The sequence below is a fragment of the Hippoglossus hippoglossus genome, chromosome 11, assembly GCF_009819705.1.
Source record: "Hippoglossus hippoglossus isolate fHipHip1 chromosome 11, fHipHip1.pri, whole genome shotgun sequence".
Classification (NCBI taxonomy): Eukaryota; Metazoa; Chordata; class Actinopteri; order Pleuronectiformes; family Pleuronectidae; genus Hippoglossus; species Hippoglossus hippoglossus.
In genome coordinates, this window is record NC_047161.1 from 2515359 (window position 1) to 2535358 (window position 20000).

At 46.3% G+C, this 20000-nt stretch overlaps 2 protein-coding genes across 2 annotated transcripts in view; both read left to right on the forward strand.

Moving 5' to 3' along the window:
• LOC117770959 (tapasin-like) overlaps positions 1-20000 on the forward strand; it is a 1175540-nt gene that overhangs the window by 504096 nt on the left and 651444 nt on the right. The window lies entirely within an intron of this gene.
• Positions 1-20000, forward strand: part of LOC117771015 (POU domain, class 2, transcription factor 2) — a 53540-nt gene that overhangs the window by 29800 nt on the left and 3740 nt on the right. The window contains exons 3-17 of the mRNA XM_034601013.1: positions 11754-11819; positions 12252-12280; positions 12631-12687; positions 13689-13799; positions 13878-13922; positions 14413-14664; positions 15166-15280; positions 15487-15578; positions 16377-16625; positions 16730-16871; positions 17110-17258; positions 17405-17602; positions 17699-17747; positions 18706-18853; positions 19911-19984. Coding sequence (XP_034456904.1) covers positions 11754-11819; positions 12252-12280; positions 12631-12687; positions 13689-13799; positions 13878-13922; positions 14413-14664; positions 15166-15280; positions 15487-15578; positions 16377-16625; positions 16730-16871; positions 17110-17258; positions 17405-17602; positions 17699-17747; positions 18706-18853; positions 19911-19984 — 1776 coding nt within the window. The remainder of the gene's footprint in view (positions 1-11753; positions 11820-12251; positions 12281-12630; positions 12688-13688; positions 13800-13877; positions 13923-14412; positions 14665-15165; positions 15281-15486; positions 15579-16376; positions 16626-16729; positions 16872-17109; positions 17259-17404; positions 17603-17698; positions 17748-18705; positions 18854-19910; positions 19985-20000) is intronic.

Sequence of the window (20000 nt, forward strand, 5' to 3'; positions counted from 1 at the left end):
CTCTCCATGGCTGGCTTCGCCCATTCGTTCAGCCCACCTCAACAAAATGGAGTTTGTTAAGTGGAAGGCAGCAGCAGCGGCGGAGGCAGCGGCAGCGGCGGCGGCCGGGAGGTTACACATTCAGCCGAGTGGCCGGAAAGTTGCCAGGCTCGACTCTCAGGCCGTCGTCTGTCGTCAAACGTGTCTCGAATCGTCCCCCGTCAGTCACAGGAGGACGTTTCATCCTCGTGCGTCATGAAATCAAAGATACTTCAGCTGCGTCTTTTTCAGATCTGTCCATTTTCTCAATCTCTTGAGGGAAAGATTTAATTCCCTTTGTTTTGGAGTCACTTGATGCTGCCGCAGCCTTTTGACTCTTCAGCGGAAACAACGTCCAGAGAATTAAAATGTAAATAGTTCATCACGTTCAACATGTTTTTGAATTTCATCAAACTTTTTTATTTTTCTGGCCCCGTCGCTACCTTTCTTCTTTTCCATTTCTTCTCACTTATCTCCTGTCGTCACTCTTTAAAACATTGAATATCCCTTTAAGTAATTAGTTCACAAAAACTAGAGTTTCCTCATGAAACCAAATTAAAAATGTTATTTATATCTGCTCCAAATTTCACACACTCATAAAAATCAATTCCCTAAAAATGTCAGATTTTTTTCATGAATTATTCTCTGAGGAATTGGTGAAATTGTCCAAAAATGCAAACTCTTGTAACAAAGTGGGAGAATTAATCCTGAGCCATGATCGGCTCTTTCTTTCCGTGGAGCAGATTTTACAAAATTCCATCTAAAAACAAAACAAACAAACTGACAGGGACGGTTTTATTTACATGGAATCATTGAATAATATAATATTAAGATAAGATCAAATATCACAAGTTAAGATAAGGTAATATAAGTTAAGATAAGATAAGTAAACAGTCAAACAGTCAAAAAAATATAGACAGTAAATGTAATAAATAAGTAAACATGCAATATAAATAGGAAAGATGAAAATAGAATAGAAATTATATGAACAGTGTAATTAAACACTAAGAGGTTGCACATATTGTGGATAGAAAGTAGAAATGTTAAGTATATTTTTAAGTAATATACAGTTTGTTTATAACAGACTCTGCAATGTGCTGTGACGTTATCATCTGTGAACTCAACTCACAGTTTCCCTGTTGACCCAAAGTGAAACTCTGTGGCTGCAGCCGTGTGTAACTCTACATCCAGGAATAAAAGACGTCCGTGTGTTTCTCCGCTGACCCTCTGCTCCTGGCACCACAGGGGGGGCGGGGGGGAATCATCACCTCCCCCCCGCCCCCCCCCCCCCCCCCCCCCCCCCCCCCCCCCCCCCCCCCCTCTCCACTCCTCTCATCCCTGACTCCATCCCATCCCTCCGTCCCCTTAGGGTGATTTCAGAACCTGCATCCCCATCCCATCTTATCCTTAAATTTGGAATCTGCCTGGAGCGTCCTTATCCCTGTCTGCTGGAACTGAGGACGGTCACGCTCCCAGATTAGGGATTTCTGATGCAACTCCGGTCAGGACAGCAGCTCAGCCCTGCAGAACTGGGATAGTGTTTGACAGTGTGTGTTTGTTACAGTGTGTGTGTGTTACAGTGTGTGTTTGTTACAGTGTGTGTGTGTGATGCAGCATCATATGGGCGTATGTGAGCGATGCTGCTCCTGGCAAACGTGTGTGTTTGGTTGGAAAGTCTTTGCCGAGAAAGAGAGAGATCATGTTTGCACCTAAACTCGCTTCTCGCCGTCGCCGCCGCCGCCGCCGCCTCTATACTCTTGACTTCCCAAAACAAGATAAGGAGCTGCTCGCAATTTTGAAAGTGAGAGAAGAGGGAGGAGAGGTGGAAGGAGAGAGGGGAGGATGGAGAAGGGTGTGTGTGGTGGGTGGGGCGAGGCGGGGGGGGGGGGCTGCGCGGCCTCTGCGAAAGGGCCTCCAGTGCGCGTGGGTCTGGCTCCCCCCCGTGCGGGGCCCCGATCGATACAAACTCAGAGCAATAAAGCTTTCCCCCTGTCATCCCCGCAGAATACAAAGCAGGGAGGGTGAGGAGGGAGCGAGGGATGTGGTGGTGGGGAGGGAGGGGAGCTGTTCCGCTAGCCACACCAATTTCCTAACCCCCCTCTTCACCTCCCTCCTCTTCTTCTTTTTCTCTCCCCCATAACCACAAACCACCTCACCCTCCACCTTTCCTTTACCTCCCAATCCCCTCTTCCTCCTTCTCCTCCTCTTCTCTCGCCCTCTCCATCCGTGGCCGCCTGTATTTTATAATTAATGCTGGTTGAATAAATACGCTTAATAATTCATCGTTGTTATTTAAGGAGAGTTTGATGGATTGACTGAGGGGGAGAGAGAGAGAGAGAGAAACGAAGAAAAGATCAGATCTGGGGGAAGGAGGGAGAGAGGAAACAAACGCAGCTCCGTGCGATGACAGAGAGAGAGAGGGGTTTAAATAGAGGGGGGGGGGGGGGTAGGTGCTGGTAACAGAGGATGAGGATGGGGTGACGGCCATAGACGAAGGGGGGAAGGGTGTAGAGGTATTACACTGAGCGAGAGATGGATGAGTCGATGGAAAGGAGCTGCGATGGAGGTGGGGAGCGTGAGGAGGAGATGGAGATGGAGGTGCAGAGGAGGAGGAGGGGGGCGGCGGCGGCGGCGTATTTAACGGGACAGGAAAGGAGAGGACAGGACGGGGGGGGGGTGCAGAGGTCAAATAAGCGCTCTGTTTAATTGGGAGCCAATTTAAGTCGGGTCCAATCGATAAACCTGTAAACCTAACCACGGAGGGGCTCGCACCATAGATCACCGGGCGGCTGCAGCAGAGGACGCACGCCGGCCTGGTCCCCCCCCCCCCCCCCATCCGGCCGTTTGCACTTGTAGAGCTGCAGAAGCACATCCGGCGTTTTTTGTTGTTTCACTTGTTCAACATCAGACCCAGAATCAGACGTTTGAATCACAATTTTTGTTTCCTGTGGGTTTTATGTCCCCGGGACTTTCACGCCCCTGGATCCAAACAGTCTGAACATAAATATCCCCGGCGGGGGGGGGGGGGGGGGGGGGGGGGGATGTGGTGGTCAAGCTGAAAAGGAGGCGGCGGGATCAGGGGCTGGAAACATCTTTTTTTTTTATTCCTGCAGAGAAAAACATCCAGTGCACGTTTTCATCAACTTCCACATTATTACATCAACGCTCAGAGGAAAGACTTTTCTTGCATTTTAGCTGGGTTTTAAATGTAGTGGGGGGGGGGGGGGGTTTATCCCTGGGTGCTGTTTTGCTTCTGGAAGCGGCGCCCCACAGTTCACGGTGACAGCGGCGATACATCCAGGTTAGGTCGGACGTGAAACTGGGACTTCACGACGCTCGCCGGCGGCGTCTCGGAGGCTTTTTCCTCTTTTCCTTTTTATAAACGTCTCCATCTCATTTTTTCGGTCATCACCTGTCGGTTCATTCTGTCATTGACTCTGCTCCCTCCCTCCTCCTCCTCCTCCTCCTCCTCCTCCTCTTCATCCAATCAAACACACACACACACACACACACACACACACACACACACACACACACACACACACACACACACTATCAAGGCGAGGCTGTGTGTCTTTGTTAGTCCAATTGTCACTATCTTTTCCTTCCTGCTATTTCCTGTGAGGACGCTCTGTCACACTGCACTTCACTCTGCACGTGTCCATTTCATTTCTCTTTTCGCCTCATTCCTTCTCCACGTTTCTCTCAATTCGCCCCAATTTCTAAATTTTCGGGGCCCTCGTCTCTTTCTCTCTCTTTTCTTTTCTCTTTTAATCTCTGCTCATTTATTTCCTCCCCTCTGTTCCTCTCTAACTGTCCCAGCATGCCTCCACTCATCCGTTCCCTCACTCCTGCTCTTGTCTCTCCACATTTTCCCTTTTTTTTTTTTTTTTTTTTTTTAGCACAGCTCGTTATTTTTTCCTCCATCAGCCATTATCCTCACATTCTCTAAAATGTTGTTGTCCGTTCTGTCATTTTGTTTTTCATCTTCTTTTCTCATTTGTTTTCTCTTTGCTCGTCCCCACTGTACCGTCCCTTCCCTCTCCTGCTCCCTCCATCATTCCCCACTGTCTCTTTACCTCCCTTGTTCTCTCTCTTCAGGACCATCCCTGTCATGTCTCTCAGTCCTTGTTGCGGCTATTATCCCCCCCAAAAAAATTCCCCCACCCCCAAAAAATATTTCCAGCCTCTGCTCGTTGTCTCTGGTCTTTCTTTGCTCATTTGTTTCCGTCTCAGGGATTCTGGGAAAGGAAGTAACACGCGGTGGCCATTTCCTCCTTCCCCTCGTCCTCCCTCCATTTATTTCTCTGTTTCAATCCCTCCATCCCGGCGTTGTGCTCCTTGGGGAGGGCAGTAATAATGGTGGAGAGAAGGAGAGAGGGGGGGCGGTGCGATTATTGTCTTGTCGGGAGTCAGAGGAATCGATCGGCACAGAAATATGTGGTGCGAGAAAGAGGTACTGTATCGGATATAATAAACACTCTAGAGACATATTTGGAAAGCGCTCGCCTTCGTGCACGTTCACGTATGAACACACACACACACACACGTAATGACTCTCTGACTCACACATGCATACCAGGTACACGGAGGCAGGACTTTGTGCATAGACTCGGAGAACCGGCGGCCCACATGAATCACAGCAGAATCTACTCATTCACTCAGGAGACGCACTCACAGCCTCCTCTGCAGAAAGAGGCTTCAAACAACTCACTCATGAAACCACGAGGAGCTCGGTCCGGTGTTGTCTCACAGATTAGACCCGAGTGGACGCACTGAAACGGGATTGGCCTTTTTCTTAAAATCAGGAAGTCGTCGGTTTGATCTAAACAGTTTTTACATCTATAACCGTGAAACTCTTTTCCTCCTGAAACCGAAAACATCCCAATTCATCTCCTCTCTTCCAGCGGGGAGACACATGTTTGTTATGGATTTACGTCGAATGTATTCTGGCTTCCCCCGTCTCGTTACCTGACACCGACTATCACGTGGATATCAGGGAATAAAGGGGCAGAATAATCCTTTAACCCCGGTTGTTAAAGTGTAAACACCAGCGGACACATTAGCATGCAGCACTTTGTTTGCCTCACAGCGAAGCTCCAGCTACAGCCAGAGAAACATGTTTATTCTCAATGATTAACACTCTCACAGGTACGCACACAAACATGTGAGCAGCACACATGCTCGCACATACACTAGTGCGCACACATGCACACGCACGCACACACACACACACACACACGCACGCAGCAATCTTTCATTGCTGTTGCCTGGCAACGGGTCTGTGTGTCCTGTGCTAGCGAAGCGTTGTCCAGTGGTGACCGCTGCTGCTGACCACTGCTGGAGGAGCGAGGGAGGAAGGTAGAGAGAGAGAGAGAGAGAGAGAGAGAGAGAGAGAGAGAGAGAGAGAGAGAGGAGGAGCGGATGGAGGGATGAGGAGGAAGAGGGAGACGGGGATAAAGACACAATGCAAAATAGAGTTTCAGTTACACAAACATTTCTCACACAGAGAAATGATGTGTTTTCGGTGGCGTTTGAGGCAGAACAGTGACATCGGATCAGGAAGCCGTCTGAGAAACAGAAGCAGAATAATTAGAAGTAGAATGACACTCAGTAGAACACACACCTCTCGGTTCCTGGATCTTCGTCTGGATCTGCTGTGAAGATCCTTCCTCTGCGAAGGCAACTGGGAAATCAGTGAGACGGTCTTGAGATGTTGAAGACGGTGATAAAAATAACTCCTGGATTTGTCTCTTTGTCCAGATCGATGCCAAAATGTAATGTTTTCTAACTCGACCCACGTTCCAACCTTCCACCAAGTTTCATGGAAATCTGTTCTTTAATTTTTGCGTCATCCTCCATATAAACAATCGGACAGGGGTGGAAACATAACCTCCTTGTTGGACATATTTAAACTTAAAGACAGAGAATATATGTGGAGTTAATAAGTTTAATTCAGACTGATGTTTTATTTTAAAAGCTCAAAATGACAATTTACCACCTTAGTTTATGACAAATGTATTTTTCTTAATTTCTCTCTTTTACAGAACATTTGCTTTCCTCATTATTTCATTAAACTTCCTGCTCCATATCAACACATTCATAAACCTGCACACATTTTGCAGACGTGTGTTTTTATCAGCTCCGACCTGCAGCGATGGACGAGGAACATCCAGGTGAAAGTGTTGATTTGAGAAATCACCTCGTGATGTTGAACCTGACGCATCAGGGAAGAGACACAGAAACACTGTCAGTGGGAGAAGAGTCAATCTTAAGCAGCGTTACAAAATAATGTACCTGCTAATTTTGGAAGATGTGAGATATTCTGTTGAACTTTAAGGTCACTTTATCTTTCAAGTTTTCCCAAATTCTGTCTTGAAAAAAGGTGTTTGCTTCTGTTTCCTGAGCAGCTCCACAAATATTTGAATAAACCTCAGATTAATGACAACGAGAGCGAGAGACAAACCTCTGCAGAGAATGAATGTGTAGATTAAGAGAACGTGAGGTCAGAGGAGGGAAGAGGTGGAATCTGACAGAGAGAGGGAGGAGGATGGAGAACAGGTGGAGGGGGGAAAGGGAAGTTCAAGTGAGATGGTCGTATTGTAGCCGAGGGAGAAGTGGAAGGGAGGAAATGAGAGGGATCAGAATAACTCAAGGAATGGACGGAGTGGAGGACAAAGAGAGGTGGGAGGTGAGGGACAATGTGAAGGAGGACGGATGCTAATGGGGGGAATGTGAGGCTGCAGCACTCGTTCTGTTGCACATGTCAGGATGTGGAGGCAACAAGCTAACTCATTAGCCCTCCTCGCTGTCAGCGCTACAAACACAATCGTCTCCCTCCGTTTCTCGTGGCCACACACGAGTCAAACACTTGGGTTTCGTGGGGGAAAGTGACGCCGTGCATCCCGGCAGCGGCGAATCCTCCGCCGCAGTCACTTATTAACTCCGGGGTCGGGCTTGAAAGGGATCACTCTTCTGCAGGGGGGGGTGGGGGGTGAGGGCTCCAGGACTCACAGAATTAGGAACAGCAGCGTTATTGTCAGATTGGAGGAATGTTGTGAATTCAGTCGGCCACAGAAACATCAGACAAGTTGTGGATCCTGTCCGATGGAAGGTGAAATATACTCTGACAGGGTTTGGAAGAACAGTATAATTTCTCTAGTGAGGGGGAACATAGTTATTTAAAGCCGTCTGCTGTCTCTGTGATGATGTTGTTGTCTCAAGCAGAAATACATATTCTCATTAAATGCAAACAGACATGTCCAGAGATCTGCTCGTGGTTTCTGATGTGATGCTCGTTGAATTAAAAAGCTTTTTTTCCAAGTTTAAATTCAAGTTCAACTCGTCTTTACTTTTCAAACCTGAAGGTCGGACACTAATCTGACTTAAAAACCAACCAAACAGATGGAGATGAAAACAGATTCTCCTCAAATCCAACAGAAAGTTTGAAGTTTAATTTGTTTGTTGTAACTTCACATTAACTCTACATGCACAACCTTTAGGTTTTATTCCACCTGTGCACATTAAATCTGACATTCAGGGTTTTATGACGAGCTCCTGTCACAGCTGGCTGCTCTTTATTTTAATCTGTGCATCTTAACTTTTCATGACGTGTTTTCTTGGGACTGAAAGTTGATGTTGACAGACACAGATCACACCTCAGACTTCCTGTTCCTCTTCACTCTATCATAATTTATAACAACAGATATTTAATCAGCATTAATTCGATGATAACTGATCGATTGTTTTAGTCATTTTGTTCAAGAAAAATCTAATTTCAGTTTCTCAAACGTGAGGATTTGCTGCGGGAGACGTTAACTTTGACTAAGAGCAACTGCTAATGTCTTTAAGTAACATCTAAGTAAGTAATTGATGATTTAACTTATTTAAACTATAAGATCTTTATTAGAAAGCGTCTCTCTCGGGGCAGAGTGGTTCTAATGATCCCACTGCAGCTTCTCCTCCTGTTGTTCTGGTACGTAGCTGATCCGCTCATTACAGCAGTTGCACACTTGCTCATTGAGAGAGAGGGTGTGTGTGTGTGTGTGTGTGTGTGTGTGTGTGTGTGTGTGTGTTTGCTTGCTAGTGAATGTGACAGGGGACAGGTGGAAGAGGCAGGCAGCTCGTTTGTGTGTGTGTGTGTGTGTGTGTGTGTGTGTGTGTGTGTGTGTGTGTGTGTGTGAGGCGCGAGGTGGCTGAGACCATGTGCCTGACCTCTGACATCCACACGCCAAACAGTGCCCCCCCCCTCCAACACACACACACACACACAATAACCCACGCGCCGTCTGTCACCGGCCCCTGACAGGCGTGACCGAGGCGGGGTGGGTGGGCAGAAAGGAGGGAGAGCGGAGGGGAGGGGTCGAGTTTAGGACCCCTCCAGCCATTCTATCCCTCTGCCCCCCCCCCCCATTCCCCCTTTTCTAATTCCCTGACAGTGACCCTGCACCCCCCCTTTCCCCCAACACACACACACACACACACACATGAAACACACACACATGCTGGCTGGCCGTGTCAACCCCAGAAGACAGATACATCATCTGCCCAGTGGCCTCTCTCTCTCTCTCTCTCTCTCACTCTCTCTCTCACTCTCTCTCTCTCTCTCTCTCTCTCTGTGCTATTAGCAGTGATAGGATGAGTAGGGGTTCAGGATGGGGGGGGGTTCTGCCTTGCATTCAGGCGGCTGTTGTCAAGCTGCCCCCCCGGGGGGTGGAGGAGTGTGTGAGGATGGTCAGTGGGAAGTTAACACTGAAATCAACTTGTTCAAAATCCAGAAACTGTAAAACTCAAAGAAAAGAGGGAAGGTGTGTGTGTGTGTGTGTGTGTGTGTGTGCGTGCGTGTGTGTGTGTCTGTGTTGTTTTTACACACAGGGCTAAAATGTGATGAGAGCTGAACACGTGAAATTATATATTTCACGTGTTCAGGACGTTTGTGACATTTGGGGTTCGGGTGCGTTTGATTTATCGGCTCATAAGAGGTGGTGGGGGGGTGGGGGGGGTTAAAAGGGCCCCATGGCCAGAGGGGTTAGGGGCAGTTGATGCGATGTGGGGAGGGAGGGATGTGGGGTTTGGGGTCGAGGGGGGGGGGGGGTAATAAAATGATTTTATGAGGGGCCCTTTCCTCATATGCTGAGAGGATGAAGGAGCCTGGAATAATAACGTGTGTGTGTGTGTGTGTGTGTGTGTGTGTGTGTGTGTGTGTGTGTGTGTGTGTGTGTGTGTGTGTGTGTGTGCATTACATTTAACCCCATGTTTAAATGAAATGGATCCAGCTCAGGTCTTGTATTTTTTGATCTTGTATTTCTGTGTTCTTGAAATTTTTCCTTTAATTTTCGTGAGCGTGTGGTCGTCGTAGTAACACGTTATTTATACTTCAGTACTACAGGAGCTGCAGTACTTGGTGGTAGTATACGATAAGTACAAGTATCAGTCACTGAGGGACCTAGTAGAGGAATGAGTCTTATATATATATAAACACGTTTTAATGATGTATTATTTGACTGATCAGAGTATTTTTACTTTCATCTCAGTAAATTCAGAGACGTGTGTAAAACACAGATTCTCTTCACTGGATGTTAATAAAACGTCTTCTATGGATTTATACGTTTTTTGTGGCGATTTGGTTTCAGCAGGTTGATTCAACTTTAATTTAATAAACTTAATTTAAGAAAAGTCATTTATATTTTTTTGCTTGAGGTTAAAAGAGTAAATCCAGAATCAAGGTTTATTTAATGCAAAATGTAAATTTACATTCACGATCACAGGGGAAGTTTTAGAAGTTTTATGATTTACTCAGTTCATCAAACATGTTATTTACACATTTACCTTTAACAGCAGAGTTTTCAGCCTCAGGACAGTTTATTCTCACGTCTTTATTCACTGTATTAATTTATAAATATTAAACTACACACGAGATTATTATTTTACGGACTTGTTTCTGTCTCAGATGTTTAACGTCACACACTCCTGCATTTTTCAGTAGAGTGCTGCCACCATCTGGTTCCATTGTGCAACTGCAAACTCTGTTGACAGCGTCAATTCAGGCACTGAGGAGTGTGCGTGTGTGTGCGTGTGTGCGTGTGTTTGTGTGCGTGTGTTTTCCTTTAATTAAATCAAACCAGATAATTGAGTTCAGTCGAATTCACTCCTTCCTTCACTCCTTCCTTCACTCCTTCCTTCAGTCCTTCCTTCCTTCAGTCCTTCCTTCCTTCAGTCCTTTCCTTTCCACCTCCTCTCATCACAACTTGAAATTGTTTGTGACCTTGATGACGAGATCATCACACAAACATAAACACACACTGGGCTTATATATGATTCATATATAACGCCTTCTCCTCTTATATTTAAGTGTTTATTCTTTTCTTGCGTACATGTTCTACAATATATAGTAAACTTGAACGTGTGTGTATATATACTGTATATATATATATTAAGAGGCCGTGAGGCAGTGGGACAGAAGCTGTACTTCTATATACAGAGAGGATGAAGAACATCAGGGAGGAAGATGTTCACTGTGGTTTTATCAGTTTTTACTTTGATTATTTTCACGGCTCAGCTCCGTCCGACTCGTGTCCGACTCGTTCTCACTGCGTCCAGACGTCTCCTCTCTGCCGTCTCATGTCTCAGCTCCTGAGCTGACGAGAGAACATTTGTAAAAGGCCGAGAAGAAGAAGAGAGAGAAGTTCAGAGCGTGTAGAGCGAGGGCTGAGGGGGGGTTTTATCCAAGATGGCGGCGGTGCTGAGTAATGTCTGGTGCTCAGGTAAGCACTTCCTCTGGCGTCGCTCTTCCTGGACCAATTACTGCTGCAATCCCAGAAGTCTCCAGAAACAGGAAGGTCCGCAGACGGTAGTTAAGATGATGTCTGCCGCCTCCCGGGTGGATTGAGTTTACATTTAAAGAAGTAAATTAGAGGACGACATCGTCAGTTTTCAAGTTTCTGCTGAGCTGAGTTTTCCTCTTTGAGCTGCAGGGAATCGTCCAAACAGGAACGTTTAGAGCAGAGGGAGGTTGTTGGTTTGAATCTTGACAGTGAAGTGTTTCTGATTTCAAGCTTTCAAATGAATTCATCAGCAGAACTGGAGAAACACAGGTGTCACAGGACTAAAGCAACGTCTCTGGTTCCACTTCTTCTTTTTCAAAAGACACAATAACTTAACTTAACTTGAGACGAGCACGTTGACAACATCACCTTCCACGGTCCTGTCGTTTCTGAGCAATCCTCAGTGTTCGAACCAGCAAACACACAGACAGAGGTGAAAACCATTCCTTCAGTCCAGAGCTGCAAATACACAGGTTCCATCAACTTTCTTAAATTATTAAATCTGACTAAAATGTGGAAATTCATTGTCCAATAGATTCTTTCCCAAAAAATAAAATTCATATTTTGTATTTATTGGTTTTATTCTGAAACTAATTAATTCGGTCTTCTTTATATACAAACATTTATATTCAAATATTTTTTGATTATTAAACTGTTTGTGATAATTTACATTATAGACATAAACATAGTTTTGTCATTTAACATTAATCATCTCATCTTTCATTCACATCAGTAACAATGGTTCATTCTGCAGCACTGAGGCATAGGGAGAGGAGAGTGTGCCCGGGATTTGAACCAGCAACCCTCTGCTGCTCTGACGCGGTGTTAGCATGATGTTACCTGTGTGTGTGTCTGTGTGTGTGTGTTGTTCTGTGCACGTGTCTGATGTGTATCTGTGTGTGTTTCCTGCAGATATCAGGATGTCTAAAGCAGCAGAGGAGGAGAAGCCTGGGGCTGAATATCCAGGGGACAGTTCAGGTACAACACACACACACACACACACACACACACACACACACACACACACACACACACACACACACACACACACACACACACACACACACACACACACACACACACACACACACACACACACACACACACACACACACACACACACACACACACACTTTATGATATCAATGATGCTTATATTCTGTTTGCACGTGGCCCAATGTGTTCAATAAGCTCTTTATTATTTGAATATATTTAAAGATGAATGAACATTAATCTTTTTCAAATCACAATCTGATCTTATCATCCTCTCACACACACACACACACACACACACACACACACACACACACACACACACACACACACACACACACACACACACACACACACACACACACACACACACACACACAGTCTAATAAACAGTCCACGTGTCTCTTTGTGTTTCAGACTCTGACAGAAACAGCCCTGACGACCAGGTTGGTTTTCTACATTAACTCTGACTCTAATAATCATTTATTAAGATTAAAATAAATAAACATCTATATTTTATACACTATGATTTTCTAGCTGAATAATTTACAGCTATAAATGAAAATAAATCAATTCATTAAAACAACGATATCTGTATCATTAATGTTATATGTTGCTCACAGTAGGTTTTCTTCAGGTTTGATATTTCATGGAACAAATGTAATGAGAGATTTTTCAATACTTACTTATTTTATCTTATCTTCATATATGTGGGAAAAAAAACTGTGATTTACTTCAGGTTGTGCACGTGTGAGATTTGTATTCATTTATATATTTTGTGTATTATTTGCTGCAGGTCCAGCCAATGAAAACCAGCCCCTTCAGCCTCTCTCCCACAGCGGCTGGCAGCAAGGTGTGTGTGTGTGTGTGTGTGTGTGTGTGTGTGTGTGTGTGTGTGTGTGTGTGTGTGTGTGTGTGTGTGTGTGTGTGTGTGTGTGTGTGTGTTTTATATCTATTCACCATTTTAATAAATCTAAGATAAGACATTTGCTAATATTTCTGCTCATTTTTTACTTTTTTTTACTGCTTTTCTCTATAAAGTTCATATTATGATTTTGTAATGATGATCATGTGTGTTTGTGTGTGAATGATGAAATGAACAACGCACAGATGTGGTCGTTTCCTCGCGTGCGAACTCGTTTCCTGGTTTCTGGGTGTGACCTCACCCACACACTTAACGAGCAGCAAAGAGCCCTGAGCGTAGAGACAGAAAGGAAAACGTCTGTGAGCGCAGTGACAGTGAGTGACAGACGTGAAGATGAACCTCGGTGCAGGTGATGGATGGGTAACGACAGGACAGTGAGCGGGTGTCGACAGCTCCGGGTCAGAGGTCAGCAGCTCTGGAGCGTTTCTGACACAGCGGAAACGAGGAGGATTGACTCGTCCTTCTGGTCATGTGACCGACGTCCACCTGCCAATCAGGGGTCAGCCGCGAGAGTAAAGGTCAAGTTCCCAAAGTGACGCAAAGGAGAATTAATCTCCAAAAAGCTTGAGCTCCCACCCTCTGATCTGGATCTGCACCAAAACTTAATGAGCTCTTCCTTGTCCCATTTCCCATCTTTCCACTAAGTCTAATGGAAATCCATCAGACAGGAATGATGCAGACGAACTAGAACACAAACGGACAGGAGATGAGATGCAGCTTCTATTTCTGATGTTTCAGGATCCACAACGATCTGCCACAACAAACCAGTTCCACGTCTCAGTGTTGATCAGACCAATCAGATTGTTGTCCTCTCCTGACACATCTCACCTGAGTGTGTGTTACAGCAGGAATACGATGTGTGTTGCTTCACTGGATTCAAATCAAGAGACTCCTGCTTTGAGAACCTTTGTTTTGTGTTTCTCCTTCAGGTAAAAAGTAAGGAGAGTTCAGAGATGGCCCACAGCACCGCTCCTCCTGCTCCTCCCTCCCAGCAGCAGCAGCAGCAGCAGCAGCAACAACAGCAGCAGCAACAACAACAACAACAACAACAACAACAACAACAACAACAACAGCAGCAGCAGCAGCAACAACAACAACAACAGCAGCAGCAGCAGCACCACCACCACACACAGCTGATGCTGGCTGGCAGTCAGCTCGCAGGGGTGAGACACACACACACACACACACACACACACACACACACACTTTAACCCATATCCACAGAAGTGACGGATAACACTGGGAGACAGATTCGTCCTCTCACCGACTCGGTTGATGTTGTGACGTCTGTCCTGCTCTGACACTGGAAAATATCAGATCTGCTCTGAAAGACAAGAAAACACAAGCTGCAGTAAAAAGCTTCAGTGTTTTCGTCAGGGTGGAAAATACCTGAGCTTTTAAGTGGGCGGCTTTTCTGGCCTGTGTTTCTCTGGCATGTGCACAAACCGATTCCCCGACACTTCTCCACCTGGAGCCTGAACTGACGCGGCTCTTTGTTGTCTCTCCTTTCGTTTCGCCATACTTCATACTTCTTCTTCATGTTGCTTTTTCTCATCTTCCTCTCATTTCCCATCACTGTCCTCATCTGCACCATCTCATTCCTCCTCCTCCTCCTCCTCTTCTTCTTCCTCCTCCTCCTGCTCCCCCCCCCAGCTTGCCGCTCTCCTCCCGGCCCAGCAGCAGCTTCTCCTCCAGCAGGCTCAGGCTCAGCTCCTGGCGGCCGCCGTTCAGCAGTCCAACGCCGCACACGCCGTTCACGCCGCCCACGCCGCCGCACAGCAACAGGCCAACCAGCAACATCATCAGCAGCAGCAGAGCCAATCACAGCAGCAGCAGCAGTCGACCAAACAGGAGCAAACAGTCCCACAGCTGACTCTGTCGCAGCCGATCCAGCTCACAGCGCAGGTACGAGCACGCAGCGCTTTACTGAAGGAGGGAACGACAGGACGTACCTGTGGACGTATACTGACATGTTGTTTATTTACCTTTAAATTGTTAATTACACATATAACCATCCAAACAAAAAGACTATTTGAGTCTGATAAATTAAGAAAGATAGTCCACAAATAGTTTTTCAAGTGTGTCATAAGACAGCAAGTAAGGTGAAGTTTTAAAAGTTCCAAAAATTGTAATTCAAGCAAAATCAGGAAGACTTGCACGTATATAAATAATATGTAAAACTATAAAGACCCAAATTTGGCTTAAGATCATTTTATGAAGTACTTTTTTATTCATATGAAAAAGACCAATTTTCCCTTTAACGTTTTAAAGAACCCTGTCAACTAATTAGAAAACTTAATGGAGTTATAATAATAATATTTGTTTGTGAATCCTCGTTGACCTATAGAGTGAATCCATGGTACAACAGGTGTGATAAGCTGGTGTTGTGTTGTCTGTACGTTCCAGGACATCCAGCAGCTGTTGCAGCTCCAGCAGCTGGTGCTGATGCCGGGTCATCCTCTCCAGTCTCCTGCCCAGTTCCTCCTGCCCCAGTCAGCACAGGCCCAGCAGCCACAGCAGGGTGAGCGAACCCAGCGCACCTCCACCGCTCGGCTCTCATAGGAGTCACTCAGTAGAGAGCAGGTTTCTACCGAGGACCAAATACCACAAACTCATACATTTCAATTCCATGTTTTTGTGTAATTCTGTGTTTCATTATTTTCATTCCCTGTGTTTGACTGTTTTTCTGAGTGATGTAATAATCTGATCTCGTTTGTATTTTCACAGGTTTGCTTTCTTCACAAAATCTGATCCAGCTACCTCAGCAAAGCCAGGGAGGCCTCCTGACATCACCGCCTCGCCTGGGACTCCAAGCACAGGTAGAGATCTGGAGACAGATGTGGAGTCTCTGCACATCTGTCTCACTCACTCACCACCTGCACAATGGAAAACACTTCCTCCTTTTTAAACGGACCTGAAACAAATCTGTTTAAAGCAAATATCTGATCTCTGCTGCATAAATCTTATTTCTCCAAATGAAAGATAAAACCACAGCAGCTCATTTTCCTAACAGAAGCAGTTTCTGGGTCCAGTGAGCATCTTTACTCTTGATTATATCGTCAAACACTTCCCCCTCGTGTCCTCGGCCTTTATCTCCGCTAACAAAATGCATGAATGCATCGTCACACACGTGTCAGGGGCCGTTATAGATTTTTCATGAAGCTGCGAGGGAAGTCGTGTCGGACGAGGGGCAGGCGCCGCCCTGTGTCCCTCCGTGTGCTTTATGCACAGAGACGGTGGATGTAAATGAGGCGAGCGGCAGCGGATATCGTGCATGGCGTCCGCTCAATTAGTCGAAAGTCCCTCCGCTCACGGGGTCACATTCCTGCTCGGTGGGTCTTCTGCAGTCGAACATTACAGTCGTGGTGTGATTATTATTCTGCTGTTTAGAATAAAACGTGTTTCCCGTGCGCTGAGTTTGACAAACAGGGTCAAGCTACTGTTTTTAATGCATCTCCCTCAGCTGATGACCTCATTAGTATTCACCTCCCAGTGCATTTCAATTTCTGGAACAGGAAAATACTTTATTCAAAGCTTTAAGCGACACGTTCACAGACAGCAGCAGTGAGGCCCTGTCTCCATGTTTGATTCGACCTCCGTCCTCCTGCTTCTTACAGAGAGAGAAGAGCATTGATGTGGTCGGTGGAAGCGGCGCCGGCTCACTAGTGGCCTCCGGCAGCGGTGGCGTCGTGACGTCCGTAGGAGCAACCTCAGCCTCCAGCAGCGCCATCGTCTCCTCGCTCGGCTCCAGCTCGACCCCTGGAGGCCTCGGGGGTCACCTGGGCGAGGAGCCCAGCGACCTGGAGGAGCTGGAGCAGTTTGCCCGCACGTTCAAGCAGCGACGCATCAAGCTGGGATTCACACAGGTGACAGACGGAGACAAGAGGAGGGTTGGCAGCAGAGTGTGTGTGTGTGTGTTGTGTGTTCCTTTATTAAAACGTGTGTGTCTCTTTTTGTGTGTCTCTACCAGGGAGACGTCGGCGTCGCTATGGGCAAACTGTACGGCAACGACTTCAGCCAGACGACCATCTCCCGCTTCGAGGCTCTCAACCTCAGCTTTAAGAACATGTGCAAGCTGAAGCCGCTGCTGGAGAAGTGGCTGAATGACGCAGGTGAGAACAATCCACCTGAAACCAGCTCTTTCTGCCTAAAACACAGAGAAAGCAGAGTTTAGAAATTAAAAATGTACTAATTTGTTTAAACTACATGCACAGATAACAGTTATTCATGGAGGAAATATTATCAAGCTTTGTCGAATTAGTTACTTTTGATAAAAGGATATTTTGACCCTACTTTTTTGAACTTTCATGACATACTCGTCCTCATGTCTCGTCCTCTCGTCCCTCTCAGAAACCATGGCGGTGGACAGCATGCTGCCCAGCCCCTCCTCTCTCTCCTCCCCGATGCTGGGGATTGAGGGGCTGCCCGGCCGACGCAGGAAGAAACGCACCAGCATCGAGACCAACGTGCGGGTGATGCTGGAGCGCAACTTCCACATGGTGAGAGACCAAATGTGTCATGTCTGTCTGAACCAGGCTCCGTTACAGTAACATAAATCTACATCTTCTTCATTAATCCACTGTTTTTGCATTGATTTCTGTGGCTGCTCGTCTCTTTATCCGCTCTCTGGTGTTGTCCTCCTCAGAACCAGAAGCCTACCTCGGAGGAGATCCTGCTGATGGCGGAGCAGCTCACCATGGAGAAGGAGGTGATTCGCGTTTGGTTCTGCAACCGCCGGCAGAAAGAGAAACGCATCAACCCCTCCAGCAGCACCACCCCCCCCTTGCCCAGCCAGACTTCACCCATCGTGACGCACAAAGCCTCCTGCTACAGCCCGCACATGGTACAGTCCGCCGCCACCAAATCCACTGTTTCACTGTAATTTCCGCGGCCGCCTCTGATATTTGTTTCCTAATTTCTTTCCCCTCACTCTCCGCAGATCTCGAGTCAGGGTCTGTCCCAGGTCACCACCAGCCTCAGCACAACAGGTGAGGTGTAATTACTGTCGGTGCCTGTGTTGAGTCTCGTCAGTGAATTATTGAAGCTGAGAGCGGTTGTGTTCTCGGAGCCCAGAGGTCAGTCACAGGAAGATTAAACTGGTCCTGGCGTTATTTGGGAGAGGCCGATGTTCCTGTGTTGTCAGAGAGGTTTTCTGGTTTTGACGCAACACGGGAAGAATAATCACTTTCTGCGAGAGGAAGACTGAAATGGAAAACAACGATGGTTCAGTTGACAACAACATGGAAGCACTGGTCCCATCTGGAGTTGTTTACCTGCATGACTCATGGAGAGTCCTCGTGATTTATAGAGCTCGGCTACTGTGCGAGCTTTCCCAGGGTTCGCGGGGATGACAGACGACCTGACAGGCAACAAACACAGCTGGAAATTTATTGGCCCCGTTGAGCCGAGGCGAGAAAAACTCCTCTCGCTGGTGTTGAGCTGAACGGAGTCAGAAGAAGAAGACGCCGAAAAAACCAAACTGTTGACGAGCGTAGCTCCGACCGAGGCTGAAACTCATCACGGCTGCTACGTTTAACATCTGCCCGAGTTTTTGAGAAACTAAAACGGAGACTTTTGGAAACTCTATCGGCCCCGTTTTAGTTTTACAACTCGGTTTGTTGTCTTGGGTTCTATAACGATACAAGTGGGAGGTGGTTTGTCACCGTGCCGCAGACAAGTTTGGTCAAAACAAGTTATGCAACGTTGTTCAGTCAGAGGTCGAGTTGACCCCAATACCGCCAGCAAACCGCTAGTTTGTAGTATTTTCTTTAAATAAGCAAACAATCTCCTTCCTGTTGACACCAGCACGCACATGACCAGTGTTTGTGACTGGTTACGTGATGCGTGGCTAAAACACTGGTGTGGACGGAGATAATGAAAGGATGTAGTCTGTGTGTCGCCCCAGTGAAGCAGTGTGATTTATCTTTCTTCTTCTCTTCCTCTCAGCTGCCAGCTTGTCACCTTCAGCGTCCTGCCCCATGACGCCCGTCAGCTCGGCTGCCGTCGGCTCCACCTCTTCTTCTGTGACTCCACCCCCTCATAGCACAGCCAGCCCCGCCCCCCCCGGCCTCGGGGCCCACGGGCTCCACACCGGGTGAGTTTTTAAGAAACAATTTTAAAAAAAACATAATTCAGAGCAGTTTAGTTCCAGGTTGGAATAAAAGGAATAAACTGCATCAGAGGAATATTTGTGAAAAACTAATAAACCAATTTCCATGATATTTTGGCAAGTTTAAAATTATAATCCATCGCTTTGATTCACATGTTATAAACCAAGCAAATAATGGAAAAACACAAACCTTCACAAAGATTTTTTCTAACTAAGGTTTTTAAAATCTAAAATTCCAGGATCTGATATTTCAAAGTCTTACATACATTATATTATTATGCACCAGGGCTTAAATACATTTAGGTTAAATGTGTTAAATTTAATTTAAGGCTACTTCCATGAGACTTAAAACTTTATTGTAATGTGTAGTTTGTGTTGAAGTTCTTTCTCAAACATACAGACATTAACAATCTGTAATAAAACTACCTCGGTCAGAACGGATCTCCGTTAACTCGGCTTGTCTGTGGGAGAGATTACGTTTTTCTGTCTCTGTCGGCAGTTTGACAGACGACCTGGTGTTTCCAGGGTTTTTTTCCACTCAGCTACTTCAACTCACCTTCAATTCTGGGGACGTGCAAATATCTCTGGGACTCTGATGCTTGACCTTCTTCAAGCTATTTCATAATTCAATGAGAGATTAGTTGAGTTGAAAGCTGCTGAAACCCTGTTGTTCACTGTCACGTTTGGTTTGGTTTAGTGTTGTGTTGTTATTTGACGAAGCCGCAGGTTGGAATGTTCCGTGTTCAGCTGTTTGTCAAACTGCTGCTGCACCAGTTTAACTGCAAGTCGGCAGGTTTACACACAAAAAGCAACTTCTTGAAACATCTGCATGTCGTGGCAGCTTTGACCCAGATAGAGAATCTCAGGTGCAGAACACGAACAGGAGAAGCTGCTGCAGCTTGAATGAAAACACACGAACGCCTTCAGGTCTGATAAACATGTTTGTATCAATGAATCTGTTTCTCTTCATGTGTGAATGTTCTCGTGCGTGTGTGTCTGTGTGTGTGTGTGTGTGTGAATTTGCGATCCATCCACATTTCAGGAACACAATGATGGGAGTAAGCACAGCGATGAACCAGGCCCTCATGGGCAGCAATCCCCTGGCCACAATGCAAGGTGTGTGTGTGTGTGT